At 37.9% G+C, this 16,106-nt stretch overlaps 2 protein-coding genes, 2 non-coding genes and 1 pseudogene across 4 annotated transcripts; 2 read left to right on the top strand and 3 right to left on the bottom strand.

Annotated features, from left to right (window-relative positions):
- Positions 1–819: 819 nt before the first annotated feature.
- Positions 820–5,392, bottom strand: LOC130730755 (sugar transporter ERD6-like 7). The gene is made up of 18 exons (XM_057582850.1): positions 5,037–5,392; positions 4,814–4,876; positions 4,312–4,401; positions 4,179–4,238; positions 3,899–3,964; positions 3,733–3,798; positions 3,550–3,625; positions 3,413–3,477; positions 3,244–3,336; positions 3,042–3,122; positions 2,871–2,955; positions 2,424–2,467; positions 2,268–2,330; positions 2,107–2,166; positions 1,968–2,021; positions 1,718–1,777; positions 1,307–1,421; positions 820–1,198 (listed from the first exon to the last, which is right to left on the bottom strand). Exons 1-18 carry the CDS (start codon positions 5,199–5,201, stop codon positions 1,083–1,085), a joined length of 1,422 nt encoding a protein of 473 aa, XP_057438833.1. The 5' UTR covers positions 5,202–5,392; the 3' UTR covers positions 820–1,082.
- A 377-nt stretch (positions 5,393–5,769) lies between these two features.
- LOC130734964 (small nucleolar RNA U3) lies at positions 5,770–5,997 on the top strand. Its single transcript, XR_009018295.1, has one exon. It is a non-coding gene; the product is annotated as a small nucleolar RNA U3 (small nucleolar RNA).
- A 410-nt stretch (positions 5,998–6,407) lies between these two features.
- Positions 6,408–6,635, top strand: LOC130734965 (small nucleolar RNA U3). Its single transcript, XR_009018296.1, has one exon. It is a non-coding gene; the product is annotated as a small nucleolar RNA U3 (small nucleolar RNA).
- Positions 6,636–8,086: 1,451 nt separating this feature from the next.
- On the bottom strand, positions 8,087–10,327 carry LOC130730758 (probable LRR receptor-like serine/threonine-protein kinase RKF3). The gene has a single exon (XM_057582853.1). It carries the CDS (start codon positions 10,227–10,229, stop codon positions 8,271–8,273), a length of 1,959 nt encoding a protein of 652 aa, XP_057438836.1. The 5' UTR covers positions 10,230–10,327; the 3' UTR covers positions 8,087–8,270.
- Positions 10,328–12,044: 1,717 nt separating this feature from the next.
- LOC130730759 (probable LRR receptor-like serine/threonine-protein kinase RKF3) lies at positions 12,045–14,657 on the bottom strand (annotated as a pseudogene).
- Positions 14,658–16,106: the final 1,449 nt, after the last annotated feature.

Consider the following 16,106-nt stretch of genomic DNA (forward strand, 5'->3'; position numbering starts at 1 on the left):
TGCGGTTGAGTTGTTTGTTTTTTATCAGCGTCCTTCGTAACAGCTTTAAGAGAGACGACATGACCCATAAATAAAGGGAGCAAAGAAAAAGCGAAGGATGAAATATATGAAGAAAATAAGTCGCGGGTTTTTTTATGTCAAATCTATTTATAGAAAATATATATATATATATATATATATATATATATATAGGGGTTTGTTAACTTACTCCCACTTGTTACTCTAGGGCCACTTCTCCTGACTTATTATTAGAAGAAAAGGATTCTTCTAATTTCAAGAGCTTCAATGCCAACAATATTTATAAATGGAACATTGATGGTGAAAATAAGTATGGTATCACCAAAATCCTCCAAAATATGACAATGGTCGCTACAGCCTATGAAACTTCAAACAACTGTCCAGAAACCCTAATTGTAGAAATCCTCGTAGAAGGATTCTGCGGTCAATATATATGTGTGTGTGTGAGCAAGCATGTTATGTTGTATTGCTCATTTCATGAGGTTTATGTTGATATATTTGCTGGATGTAAGTGTTGTTTGGGCATCTCGTGTTATTTATCCAAGAGGAATACTAACAGCACTATTTTAAACACTTTCTCCAACACACTCAATATGATTTGTTTAATTTTTATAAGTTCCGCACATTTTTAGTAAAAGAGAGAAATGTGTTGAAAAGTATGTTTAAAGGTGGCCTAATACTATATTTATCTTAGGAGAATTTGTATGAGGATAAAAATCATTATCTTAAAGAGTGTGTTGCTATTATTTCTCTTTATCTAATAATTTTTTTATTAAAGAATTAACTAAATAGTTCACATAATTAATATTAATAAAAAATATTCTAATGAATTGATTTATGTTAGAGAAAAAAAAATACAACAATTCAATCATGAACTTGCTTCTTTTTTTTCTTTCCCACACATGCCTAAACAGGTAACAGGCAACAGTTACTCAACCGTGGAATATTTTGTCAAACTTATGTCTCAGTGAGAAACCGTTGCCTCTGTCTATTAAGCCACGGTCCAAAACTCTACTTCCTCCGCTGGTGGCCAGCACACAGTGCAAACTACTAAACTCTGCTTCCTACGCATTAATGGCTGCTTGTAATTGTTCCAGGCTTTTACCCTTGGTTTCCGGCACCACCACAACTATAAATAATATACCTAGTGCATTGATCGCAGCATAAAGAATGAAGGTACCTGAAATTTGTATATACAAGTAAAATTTAGATGTTGATCCACTGGTTTATTGAACTTCAATCCTCTACTATTATTCCCTAATGGTTTTGAAAAAAAACTTGTACTTACCATAAGTGCTCCAGCTCATGAGAAAGTTGAAAGTGTAGGAACATAACCATGCCCCAAACCAGTTCACTAAAGTGGCTAAGCTTCCAGCTTGCCCTTTAATATTGACAGGAAATATCTGCCAGAAAAGGTCATATTTGAGTAAGGTTTATGCTATCTCTTTGACAACGGAAAAAAAAAGGTGTTGCTGATTCTGATATAGAAGAAATGTTTTATAACTGGAGACTTTGCAAGTTTTGGCATAGAAATATACACCAATACCCCAAATAAAAAAAATTACAAGCTGTGAGGATCAATATTTCCTAGTTATTTTATTGCAATTCTTTTCTTATTTTGAGAAGGTAAATGTTCAATTAATTTGCATGTGTAATTTCTTTTAGTAGTAGAACTTGAAAGCAGACAAGCTGGGAGTACCTCAGACATCACAACCCATGGAACTGCTCCCATTCCTATTGCAAATGATCCTACATAGACCTAATTACAGCAAAAGGAAGAGTACTGTCATATGAATGAGTTCATACATCCAAGCAAATAACATCATGAAAGTAAGAGTAAGAGTAAGATTCTGTTTAGATGCGGACCAAATAACACTTATTGAAGCTTATCTAGATAAAGTTCAATAAGTGTTTTAGGTCTGCATCCGAACGGGCTCTAACAGTCATACCAGTATGCCAGTTACAGCGAGTCCTGGGACAGCTCCAACACTAATCTCCTGAGCCTGTTGCACTCAAGGATATCAATTTCACATAAATTTCAGGATTAGAAATAGGAAGCTATAGGGTTCTTTCTCAGTTGGTATGTACCTTAAGATAGAATGCAACCGCGGTTAATATACTTCCTGCAACCAACCCTGATCCAGATAACTAATTGAAACCAAGAAAGAAAAATAAGCAATTATAAATGAAGGGGATCTTTATAAACAGACGAAAGTTCAAATATAAATTGTTTTGCGCTTCGAATCTACCAGTAGCAGCGGCTTCCTGCCAGCTTTATCTATGAAGGCTATTCCTACACCAGTGACCACAATCTGCAAAAGAAAAAAGGAACAAAACATGATGAGTTGGTTAGGGGAAAACAAATATCTGATTTTCCAAGAAATTGTGGTTAAGCTGAAATTAACCTGAAGGCAAGCAATTGATATAGTCCCAATGGTGGTAGAAAATCCTATGACATAAAGACCATAGCCAAAACAAAATTAGAATCTGAGTGCATCATGAAGTTTATTCAAGTTTGAAAGTGTTGGTGATAGGTACTCGTATATCACATGGTTTAGTTAGTTAAGTGAGGGACTTATTACATAGTTAGTTAGTTAGTTAGAAGGTTAATGAGGCTTGTAGCCTATAAATAAGAATGAGAGAGAATTAGTGAGTATCTTTGGTATCATTTGGGTATTGGGATTACGAAGAGGGTGTGGACTCTCTCTCTTGTATTCTGCTCTAGTTCCCAATTTGGGGAATTAGGGATTTGTGAGAACTGAGAAATAATATCAGATTTCAGGGTGGTTCTTCTATCAGTTGGATACTAGCAAAGTATAATAGTGATCAGAGACTTGCAATGCAGAAAATACCTGCTAACTGAAAAATACTACTAGCATAAAAACCAACTCCATTGATTCCTCCTAATTGCTGGCAGACCATAAGTCCCACTGCAATCTGGTTATTGATATACAAAAGTTAGTTATCTGTTGGCCTTTTCAATCATTAGTTGGAGTTTAGAGAGTTATAAGTAGTTACCGTACCGTGAGTGAGCGCAAATATCTTCGCTGAAACAAATCCAGCAGCTTGGGTTTTGGGAGCCCTTCTAAAGTTGTTATATAATCCTGTGACACAGATACATACACATCTTAATCGCGCTATCTTTGGAATGTTTTAAGTTGTGCATGGAGACAATGTCACACACATAATTTTGTCAACATTAATAATATAGGAACATAAAGGAACCTGAATTTCCTCCGCCTCTTGCGATATGTCAGCATCTTTGCCGCGAAGTATCTGCAATGCTGCTACAAACTCTTTTCCACACCCTCTCTTTGCCTGCAATTGTTATGAATGAAAATCATTGTACATTTGTACTCTTATAAGTACATTTCTATGTGAATTTATTTCTTACCAGCCATCTTGGAGACTCTGGGATGAAAAACAGACCCAAAAGCAATACAGCAGTGGGAATGAGACCTGCAGTTGCAAAAATAGTACCTTTTAATTTAAAATTTCTGAATTTGAATGTTCAATTGGAAGAAAACTCACCAATTAATGCTAAAGCCCTCCATGAAATTACATTTCCAATTATGAATGACACTGACGCTGCACTAACAATCATGAACTACAAGGCGAAAAGAAAAGAAAAAGTTAGATGCCATTGCTACTACCATCATTGCAAACTACTTACTACAGATTCAATCAGTTCACACTAAGTGCTAAAAAATCTACCTGATTTAAGGTAGTCAGTGCCCCACGGAGCTCTCTTGGTGCAATTTCGGCTACGAAGACAGGAACCTTATATAACCATCCATATTAATATACATTCAAACTATAATATTCTGAAATTCTGTGAATCATTTCATTGAACAAGAGCTTTAATAGAACTATAACCAACCACATATGAAAAAACTCCCATTCCATATCCTGTTGCTAGCCTCCCAATGTCCAAAGGCACTGGGCCCTGATTAAAGAAAAATAAGTTCTCTTATGTTAGTGACTTAGCCCATTTGGAAGCGGAGCAAAGAGCACTTATTAAAGCTTATTCACTATTCAATGTGTTTTTAGTAGATAAGCTTCAATAAGTGTTCTTTAGTCTGAATCCAAATAGTATCTAAGTTCATAAGCCTTGTAAAACGGTTATGGCACAAACATGACAAAAGGTTTGCAGTAAGAACCTTAGAAAAGTAAATAACAAGCCACCCTGCACCACAGAAAACACTTGACACTCTCATTGCCTGCATATATTCAGATTTGAGCTTAATTGTCAAGTTAATTGCGAAACAACCACTATAATTTTCCAGAACTGACCCCTTTTCGTCCCATAAAATCAGCGATAGGCCCACTTGTTATTGCACCTATCATTGCTCCGAAAGTCAAGATGGAGCCAAACAAAGAGTACTGCACACGGGCAATAACAAAAGGAGAAGAAAATTAAATCAAATCCATGAACATGAAGTTAAGAACTAGTTTGCTAGCACTTCTGGCATCAAATCCATGAAGTGAAGTCTATATATTAACATTTGGTCATTATAGTAATGAGCTTGCTGCAGAAAAGTTCCAATACTTCTGTGAAATTTTTAGATCACCAGCATACATTTCTTTTTTTATCAGCTGAGCTTCTTCAAACTTTCAGAACCTTGGATTTATTTCTTTTTTTATCATCTGAGCTTATTCCTATCAAGTCAAGTATATAACCGCTAAGGTTGGTCAAATCAATCATTGTTTCAATCAATTTTCAGTGATTTCATTAACTCTATAAGAATGAAGCAGTTGAATACCCAACCAAAGCTTCAATAACTACTGGGGTTACCTCTGCCAAAGACAAATTGAGATCCTCCCTGATAGCATCTTGAGTAGGAGATGAATATCCAACCTGAAAACAGAACAATAATCATTCCACAAGAGTGACAGATATCTATCAAACTCTAAATATAACTGTTCTCAGATTAGCTTTTTTTTGTTTGACTTGTCTCAAAAGATTTCAAAAAGTTTTTTTTTTTTTTTTGGAGTTGAAGTGCATGGTAAATACTTACACAAGCCCCAAATGCATAAGAGCCACAAACTGCAACAAATGTAGTGAAGTAAACAATCCATGGATGCCCTTTGCTTCCTTGGTTCAGCTGCTTGTTCTGTTCCTCCACAAGTGGCTCTCTGATTCCTTTCTCTGCCCCATATTCCTCATCCTCTTTGATGGCCATCTTCACTTCACTTGTGTGTATAATGATCACTAGTTCCTTGTTGTATATGAGAATTGTGCAAGACACTCAAATTCAAGCAAGCATGCTGTGATGGGATCTTGTTACATGTTATAAACTATGAGTTATATTATATAAGTGAAATTAGAGCAAGTAGTGTGCCACACATAGCTGCTATTTTGTCATATTCAGTAGAAGATGCACAACTAGATCTCGTGTCCTAAGTCCTTATGGTCCACAAAATATCATTATCTACAAATTTGAAAATTTATACCTTGACAATTTGTAAATGTCTCTTAACTTTTGCTTTCTTTAAATGTTTTCAGTGAAGGTACTTAGCATTAATACAAAAAAAAAAAAACACAACTAAACCCGTTGGGGACTTGTGATCTGTATCACTGTTGGCATCTCTGCAATTTCGCCTTGAGGTGTGAAGAAATCCGGAACTACAGTAGTAGCAACTTGTTGTCAGACAAGTACCTCGTTCGTTGTCAGTAACATATGTAGTCCCACATCGGCCACAGATATAACTATACGAGGCTTTATATAACTAACGCATGCATGTTTGGCCACGACCTTATTTGAACAGGATCTGTTCTATAGGCTCGTACAACTGTATCCTTGAGTTCTAAGGAGACAAGAACCGAAGTCTGGTGGATGAACCATGGCCATGAGATCTGAGCGTGATTAACGGCCCTGATGAGCTTCTGTTGCATGGATCTCGTATCTTGGGCTGTAGAGGATCGTTCTTGGTTAGCCTTGGCCTGACTGAGATGGTCTCATGGCAGTCTGACAGACTAATTAATTTTTTTTGTTCATTCGACAAGAAAAGTCAAATAATGTGCATGAACAATTTTTTTTTTTGGAAAGTCATACTCATCAAATAATGAAATATATTGCATGATTTATTACATTCAGCCTATTTTGATATTTTATGTACTGTCTAACAAAGACTGCATTAATTTAACACCATCTATTGCACCTCAATATTTAAACAAGGGAATCTGTATACTTCTATTAGTGATATCAATGTCTTTGCCAGCTCTTGATTTTATGGTATGATGTTGGGGTGTCAAGTTTAGTTGTACAATGAAATTAAGAGTTAGAATAATCAAACCATGCATCATAAACAGAGGCCACCCGGATTAGCCCATAATTTTTCTGATTTAGACTGAATTATCTTTAATCTCTGTTGAAATATTTTAGTTGAAGACCTTATTTGAACAGGATCTGTTCTATAGGCTCGTACAACTGTATCCTTGAGTTCTAAGGAGACAAGAACCGAAGTCTGGTGGATGAACCATGGCCATGAGATCTGAGCGTGATTAACGGCCCTGATGAGCTTCTGTTGCATGGATCTCGTATCTTGGGCTGTAGAGGATCGTTCTTGGTTAGCCTTGGCCTGACTGAGATGGTCTCATGGCAGTCTGACAGACTAATTAATTTTTTTTGTTCATTCGACAAGAAAAGTCAAATAATGTGCATGAACAATTTTTTTTTTTGGAAAGTCATACTCATCAAATAATGAAATATATTGCATGATTTATTACATTCAGCCTATTTTGATATTTTATGTACTGTCTAACAAAGACTGCATTAATTTAACACCATCTATTGCACCTCAATATTTAAACAAGGGAATCTGTATACTTCTATTAGTGATATCAATGTCTTTGCCAGCTCTTGATTTTATGGTATGATGTTGGGGTGTCAAGTTTAGTTGTACAATGAAATTAAGAGTTAGAATAATCAAACCATGCATCATAAACAGAGGCCACCCGGATTAGCCCATAATTTTTCTGATTTAGACTGAATTATCTTTAATCTCTGTTGAAATATTTTAGTTGAAGACTTATGATACTATATTTTTTCAATTTTTTTCAGTATTACTTTTTTACATTACCATGCTGGAGGACTTCACAGTGAACATAACCATGTTGCAACTCTTCAAGCCAGCAATTGACATTGAAAGCAATTTACCAGACCAACAATGTAATTACCCTCCTCTGCTTCAACAATGGTAATAAGTTATGTCACAAGTTGAGAAACAACTAAAAAGCATTGGGCCCATACACTTGCCAACATTGAAACATAAACATCTTACATTTCTTTAACTGTGAAAGATTAGTTCTAACAGTGAAATCTGATACCGGAATTAGCAAAACTTGTTCATTTTCTCATTTCAACACTAGTATAATAATTTATTGCATTTAGCTTATTGCCAAGATTAAGGTCTAACATAAACGCATTAATTTATGTTGACACTTGACACATATTATAATCCTAATAATCAAACAAGGGAATCAGTCTTGCTGATGGCACATGATATGGAGAGGTCAGGTCAGGTTCCTTCAACTATAAAACAGAAGCCAGTTGGGACAGTTATCAAGAATAAGAATAATCCAACCATGCATTATAACCAAAGGCCACCTGGATTAACCCATAAAGCTACTTATTTACACTATAATGACTATATAATCATTTTTTTTTATCTCTTTTGAAGTATTTTTATTTCAGATTCGATTCCTTACATCAACCAATCCTACCCTGGAAAACACACATACACAGATCATTATCCTCTGATGACCACTGTTAGAACTTAGAAATATAATGTAAAATCATTCATGTGTCCGTTTATCCAACAACTTAAGCTTTTAGGTTAGTTGATTCATGACATAATAACAAAGTCTTTATAACCAAGTGGTCTAAAGTTCAACTTCAAGTCCAATGGGCTCTTGTATTTTGGTTCTTCATGATACAACCATCACCTGCTTCAACATATAGTAATAAGTTAAGTCACAAGTATAGAAACAAGCATCAAACGTTTTAAAACAATTTTCAGCATGAAAGGTTAGTTCAAATCTCAATATTGTAATGTGACACCAAAATCAGCAAAACTTGATCATCCTCTATTGCCATTGAAACAAACTCTACAAAGAATCAAAGTTTTGTACATCGTTTTGGTTTTACAACAGAAAAAGCTTCAGCAAACATACAATCTTAAAATCTAAATGTACAAACAAATCAATCTTGTATTAGCTAGTGGAAGGCAATAATACAATTTCCCCAGACTCAATCTTTGCTCACAGTTCCGGATCCGGAGATTTCTTCTTCATCTTCTTCTTCTTCCTTAGAATTAGAAAGGCGGCGACTTTGTGTTATGTATGAGCTTTCTTCTTCCTCCTTAGAATTAGAAAGGTGGCGACTTTGCATTGTATACGCTTGATAACCCGTCGGACTGCAGAGCTGACCGGAGTTGTTACTGCTGGCAGATTTCTCAATGTCAAGCCTCCCAGCAATGAAAGGAATTGGTCTTTCCATAATTGAGGGCACTGATACTGAATCCTCTGTCTCCAGCATCTTAACAACCTGATCCATTGTTGGCCTAGCATATAGCTGTGGATGGGAACATAACACAGCGACCAACACATATTTCTCAAGAACCTGTGGGGAACCAGGTTCTGGTAACCCATCTTCAATAACATCCAAAGCTGCGCCATTCCTAACCAATGACCAAGCTAAATCAGTGAGAGCAGTGGGTTGCCCTTCGTCGTTCGACTGAAGAGCCTTTTTCCCACTCAAAAGCTCGAGAAGCACAACGCCGAAACTAAACACATCAGTCCTCTCCGTCAATTGCCCATACAAAGCATACTCAGGAGCCACATACCCCATCGTCCCAGCCACCCTCGTGCTCATGTGTGTCATTCCCTCAGGGTTGAACTTAGCTAACCCAAAGTCAGCAACTTTTGCTTCAAACTTCTCATCCAAAAGTATATTGCTAGCCTTAATATCCCTATGGATAATCGAAGGCTGAGCCCCATAGTGCAAATAAGACAACCCCTTGGCCGTGCCGAGAGCGATCTTCTGACGAATCGGCCAGCTAAGCTTCTTCTTCGCAGAACCAAACAAGTGATCATATAAACTCCCATTCTCCATCAAATCAGTCACAATAATCCTCTGATGACCTTCCATGTTAGTGGTGGCAGTACAATAACCCCTAAGAGCAACAAGATTCACATGCCTGACACTAGCAATAACCTCAACCTCATGAGTGAAACTAGCATCCCCAGAAACAGAACAATTCTTGAACCTTTTCAAAGCAACCTGGCTTCCATCAGAAAGCACCCCTTTATAAACATTCCCATAACCCCCCATCCCAATTATGTTATCCCTTGAAAAATTCCTAGTTGCTTTCTTAATCTCATTGTAGGTAAACCTAATCAAAGTAGTACTCTGGCTCATTGAATCCAACCCAGAACCCCCCTGAGTAATCTCAATAGCTTTACCTTCCTTGGCTCTATCATCATTCCTCCGCTTGAATCTCAAGTACCCCCAAATTCCAAAAACTATCAACAACCCCAGAACACAGAAAACAGTAACAAGCGCGATTACTAGGGTTTTGCTCTTACCGGAACCGGAATTGGAGAAATCAAGACCGAACAAGCACTTTGCGGTTCCTGGGTCGGTGGGTCCGTACTGATCGGAGAAACTGGCGGCGTAGATTTGGGTATAGGGTCTGCACTCGGAGACGTTGCCGACGGTGGGTCCGGTGAAGTAGGAGAGAAGGGTTGACAACTTGGTGGTGCAGAGGGCGCAGGGGGCGTTGTTGGTGAGGGATTGGTTGCAGTTGTCGCGAACGGCTTGGAGTGTGGAGTTTGGGGGGATGGCTTGGAATTGTTGCAGGGTGGTGATGTTCATGCAACCTTGGGAGATCCATGAGGTTTGGAAGCCGCATGAGGAGCGGATGTTGAAGCTGGGGCGGGCGAATTCGTTGATGAAGGATTCGAAGGCGGTCCAGCAGGCTTCGGAGGAGTTGAGAGGAGGGACGAAGCGGGAGGTGCGGCGGAGGTAGTCGGCTTGGAGGAGGTGGAGGGCTTGGAGGATGTATTGGCAGCGGGAGTTGGAGTCGAAGGTGGGGGTGCGGCCGTTGCTGACGGCGCGGAGGACGGTGATGTTGAAGGGGCATGGAGCGTCGTCGGCGGCGAGGGAAGTGGTGAAGAAGAGGAGGAAGATGAGGAAGGAGAGTGACATGGTTGGTGAGAGAGAGGGGGGTTGTGGTGTGTGTTTGACTAGTTAATATGGTTGAGTTTGTTAATGCTGTCTGAATGATGATGATGATGGGGTTGTTTGTTCAATCAAAGCTAAGCAGCCAACAAAGACAACTACGACTTAAGTTGTTTTTGTTGATAATTGATTAATTTAAAAATTTACCAAAAAGACACACACTTTGACTATAAGATGCAAGATGCTTCCACGAACTCAACCCACCCAACTACTATTTGTTGGACTGATCAAGCGCCTTGTAGGTCGTAGGCCTACACCGGGGAAACTTAGGTCGAGCGATCTTCCTCAAAATGGTTATGGTCGTAGAGAGTAGAGGGTCTTAGTAAAGTAGACCCGAGGGTGGGGCCACCTCTCAACAAAGTGAGTAAGGCAAGCCTACGAGCCGCACAGAAGCTAGTAGAGCGCCCCTTCGATCTAGATCCATTCATTAGGAATACTTGTGGTTTTTGCTTAATAGGGCAAAATGAGGCCTTCGGCAAATTGTAAGGGCTCTTGAGGTGAGTAGTTATGATGTCCAAAAGTCCATTAGGTGATTAGACCTAGGGTTTGTATTAATGCACACTATAAAAGGAAAATGTTTATCTTGTAAAAGGAGTTGATTCAATTTATACCGAAAGTGGCTAGATTTTTATGCGATCCTACTTCTGTTGCTTCTATTGCTCACCAAGCGTGAACACTTGTTTTAAATGAGCATTTTTAATTTCACATTTATAATTTATAAATAGTAATGGTAATTAGACACTTAACACAAAATCTATTTTTTCTTTCTTTCTATCTCTTTTCGTATCACATTCATCATTGTTCACATAATGAAACTGAGAGGCTGAGCTAAAAACGGAAAAACCTAACTTGGTCTTATGGTCCAAAGATGAGTATGTTTCTTTCATTAACCGTATGCTCTTTTTGTAATATTTTGGCATTAGTTAAGTGATAAAAACATATATAATTATCTATTTCCTAGTCCTCTAATTGTGGCCTCCTAAATGTACCCCCTTGATGTGAAAATCAATCAACTCTAATAACCATCTCCATTTAATCTGTCGATAAAAAAACGTGCTCCTAGTAGAGGTTGGACATCTTGATGCGGAACATAACCTCTGAAGGTATCAAGCCCTCAAGAAAGATAAAGCATGCCAAATGAAGCTCCCACCTCTGACCCGCATGACTTGGTGTGTGTTTGTACTAAAGCTAAAAATAAGTTAAAATGAAAAACTAAATAAAACTTAACATTAAAATGCAATAAGCAAGTGAAATTTATGATTGAATTGTGTCTTTTTATAACAAGGTATAAAGGAGAAAGACCACAACTAATTGAGTTGATAATTAACTAAGTTAACCAATTATCTAACTATGGTTAACCAGGTCGGTCATCTGCATGAACTAGAATGAAAGACTTGAAAATGAGAATGAAGATCTTTTGAGTCATTGAAACTAATTTGGTGAACAGTTTAGAAAGGCATCGACTGGATTGGATTGAGATGAATGTGGGCTTATGGTTGAACTCGAAACTGAGTTTGGCAAATGTACTTTTGAAGTTGCCAAACTGATAAGTGCCAAATTTACATGTTTTCATTATCATTATAGGCACTTATTTGACATGTATGCTTGCATTGTTGATCATTTTATCCCCAAAGTAACTTATTTAGAAAATATGTAGTCTTAGCATAAAAATAATATAAACATTATGCTTTTAGTATTTAATGTCTTAATTTTGATATAGGAATAAGTTGATCACTTGAAGATGGTTGATTCTTGAGCAAGAAAACCAAGTGAGGATTGTTGGCTCAAAGTTGGCTCAAGCAGACCAAAAACAAAACAGATGAAAGGAACTTTGCCCAAAGTTAGCTCAAGTGATCATTTTACATAAAGGAAAAAGAAGGTTTGCTATGAAGTTGGCTTGAGCGAACTCAGGTTGGCTTGAGCGAACTGAAGGCGGTTTGCAAGTACTTCAGCTTGAAGAAAAGTTCACTTGAACGAACTTAACTAGACTCAAGCGAACTTAAGACGGCGGAAACTCAATAAAAGGCCAAATCACAAAATTTTCAATATCTCTTCCCTTCTTTCCCATTTTTCATCCTTGAAACATTCAGAGGAGGTTGGGCATCATTGAGGAAGGGTCCTTAGGCAAGGATTGATGTAGTGAAGCTCCGAAGCGCGGTAGAAACCGTGAGAGACCGTGACAACCTCTCGGAGGCCATGACGACTTGGGAATGTTTTTATGGCCGTGGTTCCCTCGTCGTTCTAAAAATCTAAATGTACAAACAAATCAAGTCAACACTAGCTAGTGAAAGGCAATCCAATTTCCCCAGACTCAGTCTTTGCTCACAGTTCCGGATCTGTAGATTTCTTCTTCGTCTTCTTCCTTAGAATTAGAAAGGTGGCGACTTTGTGTTATATATGAGCTTTCTTCTTCCTCTTTAGAATTAGAAAGGCGGCGACCTTGCATTGTATACGCTTGATAACCCGTCGGACTGCAGAGCTGACCGGAGTTGTTACTGCTGGCAGATTTCTCAATGTCAAGCCTCCCAGCAATGAAAGGGATTGGTCTTTCCATAATTGAGGGCACTGATACTGAATCATCTGTCTCCAGCATCTTAACAACCTGATCCATTGTTGGCCTAGCATATAGCTGTGGATGGGAACATAACACAGCGACCAACACATATTTCTCAAGAACCTGTGGGGAACCAGGTTCTGGTAACCCATCTTCAATAACATCCAAAGCTGCGCCATTCCTAACCAATGACCAAGCTAAATCAGTGAGAGCAGTGGGTTGGCCTTCGTCGTTTGACTGAAGAGCCTTCTTCCCACTCAAAAGCATACTCAGGAGCCACATACCCCATAGTCCCAGCTACCCTTGTGCTCATGTGTGTCATTCCCTCAGGGTTTGAACTTTGCTAGCCCAAAGTCAGCAACTTTTGCTTCAAACTTTTCATCCAGAAGAATGTTACTAGCCTTAATATCCCTATGGATGATTGAAGGTTGAGCCCCATAATGCAAATAGGACAACCCCTTCGCCGTGCCGAGAGCGATCTTCTGACGAATCGGCCAGCTGAGTTTCTTCTTTGCAGAACCAAACAAGTGATCATAGAGACTCCCATTCTCCATCAAATCAGTCACAATAATCCTCTGGTGACCTTCTAAATTAGTGGTGGCAGTACAATAACCCCTTAGAGCAACAAGATTCACATGCCTGACACTAGCAATAACCTCAACTTCATGAGTGAAACTTGCATCCCCAGAAACAGAACAATTCTTGAACCTTTTCAATGCAACCTGGCTTCCATCAGAAAGCACCCCTTTATAAACATTCCCATAACCCCCCATCCCAATTATGTTATCCCTGGAGAAATTCCTAGTGGCTTTCTTAATCTCATTGTATGTGAACCTAATCAAAGTGGTGCTCTGGCTCATTGAATCCAAACCAGAACCACCCAGAGTAATCTCAATAGCTTTACCTTCCTTTGCTCTTTCACTATTCCTCCGCTTGAATCCCAGAATTGGAGAAATCAAGGCCGAACAAGCAACTAGCGGTTCCGGGGCTGGTGGGTCCGTACTGATCGGAAAGAGAAGCGGCGTAGATAGTGGCGTACGACCTGCAATCGGAGACCTTGCTGACGGTGGATCCGGTGAAGTAGGTGAGGACGATTGAGGTGCAGAGGGGGCAAGAGCGGGCGTTGTTGGCGAGGTACTGGTTGCAGTCATTCTGAAAGGTTTGAAGGGTGTCGTTGGGGATGCGGCTGAGGAATTCTTGTCGGGTGGTGATGTTCATGAGGTTTGGAAGTGGTAGGTGCAGATGCTTGCACGAACTCAACTTACTCAATTAGTACTTTGTTGAACTTGGACATCTTGATGCAAGAACACAAGCTCTCAAGGTATCAAGCCCTCAAGCATGTCAAATGAAGCTCTCATCTCTTACCTGCATGACTAATTGGTGTGTGTTTGTATTAAAACTAAAAATCAAAAAATTAAATAAAACTGAACATTAAAATGCATAAGTAAGTGAAATATATGGATTGGATTGTGTCTTTTTATTACAAGGTATAAAGGAGAAAGAACATAACTAATTGAGTTGATAATTAACTCAGTTAATCAATTATCTAACTGTAGTTAACCAGCTCAGCCATCTACATGAACTAGAATGAAAGATTTGATAAGGAGAATGAAGATCATTTGTGTCATTTATGTCACTGAAACTAATTTCAGAAAAAAGAAACGCATGGACTGGATTGCGATGAATGTTGGTTTATGGTTGAAACTGAGTCCCAAACAATGTTACAAATGAGGCAAACTGGGTGTGACCCTCCCAAATAGAAATCCAAACAAGGCATTATGTCTTTTAGGAAGAGGAAGCATGCTTAATGAAGCTGATGAGTCATTCTTTATGTAGGGACAATCATATACCATATGTATTACTTTTCTTTCTACTCTTTATTTCTCACTCTGGCTATCTTTTGAATGTCTCTACATATGGATATTGACAAATAATTTTTCTTTATAAATAAGTGAACTAGTTTTAGCTAACCACATGTTCTAATTTTATGTCTTTCTCAATTAAACTCAACTCCGATTATATTTAATATCAACACAGTAAAATCTAATTTCTACATTAATGCGTTTAGAAAAGGGCTTTTTCGGATTTTACGAATTTAACAGGGGTCTAAATAGGGGTGGGGGGTCTGAATAGGGGTGGGGGGTTTGAATAACAATTCCTAAATTTATATCCATACTCGCTCCATACCCACATGGATATCCATTTAGTGGGTTTTAACCGGATTTTAAACTATCTGTGGATATCCATGGGCACCCACCCATGAACATAAATGAATTCACATATATTTGTTTAAAAGAAAATTATGTTAAATATAAAATTTAACATTGGACTTTCCCGTCAATCAATGTGTAAAGGAAAATACTTCTTTTCTACTTTTTTTTTGGTCTAAGGGCTTCTTTTTACCATTACCATTGTATAAGTTTACTTGAAAGAGAACTATAACTCAAAGACAAATTCATTAGGTATTTAATATACATATATGTATATACATATAAAAGATATTTTAGTATTTTATATATCGGGTGGATATCCGTGGGTATGGATACATCAATATCCGTACCCGCCCCATTAATAAATGGATAGTAAAAATATCCATGAAATAAATCTGTGGATACCCGTGGGCATGGGTAATTTTACCTATAGCGGGTTTTTATCCGCGGATATCTACGGGTGTGGGTAATTTTGACATCTCTAGTAACTACCTAATAGGATTTCATAAGTTCTAATAAAAACACTTCACTTTCTTTAATATTAAAAAAAAACTTCACTTTCGATTCAAATTTTTTAACTAATTTTATAAAGTTTAACGTTACTATAAACACGCATTTAGTTTTAGTATTAGGTGAATTTTAAAACAAAAGCATCGTGCTAATTGATCGTGGACTCATCCCAAAAGCTACCTTATTCTATTTTTTTTCTCTAGGCTATGGTCTCTTGTGTCATCTAGAAGACAGAAAAAGTATTCCATCTAACAACCTCTTCCATTTGTGTTATCAATATTGGTGTAAATTATATCCCCTTGGGTACATCCGGTTTGTGGCGGTTTTTAACCACTATAATTTTTGTTTTCTATAAATCAAGGTCTATAGATAAGATGTTAAAATTATATGTGTTCGTAGATAGCCATGGATAAAAGTTTGTGATGGGTAAAATGTCAAGCGGTCAAAGATACTCATGATTTATTTAAAAAATATTTTATCTACCCATTTATTAATGGGGCAGGCAGTGGCGGCAGAACTAGGAAAAATAATATGAGGGGGCCAAAATCAGATTTTAAACATATATTTAAG

This window comes from Lotus japonicus, chromosome 1 (genome assembly GCF_012489685.1).
Source record: "Lotus japonicus ecotype B-129 chromosome 1, LjGifu_v1.2".
In the NCBI taxonomy this organism is placed as follows: domain Eukaryota; kingdom Viridiplantae; phylum Streptophyta; class Magnoliopsida; order Fabales; family Fabaceae; genus Lotus; species Lotus japonicus.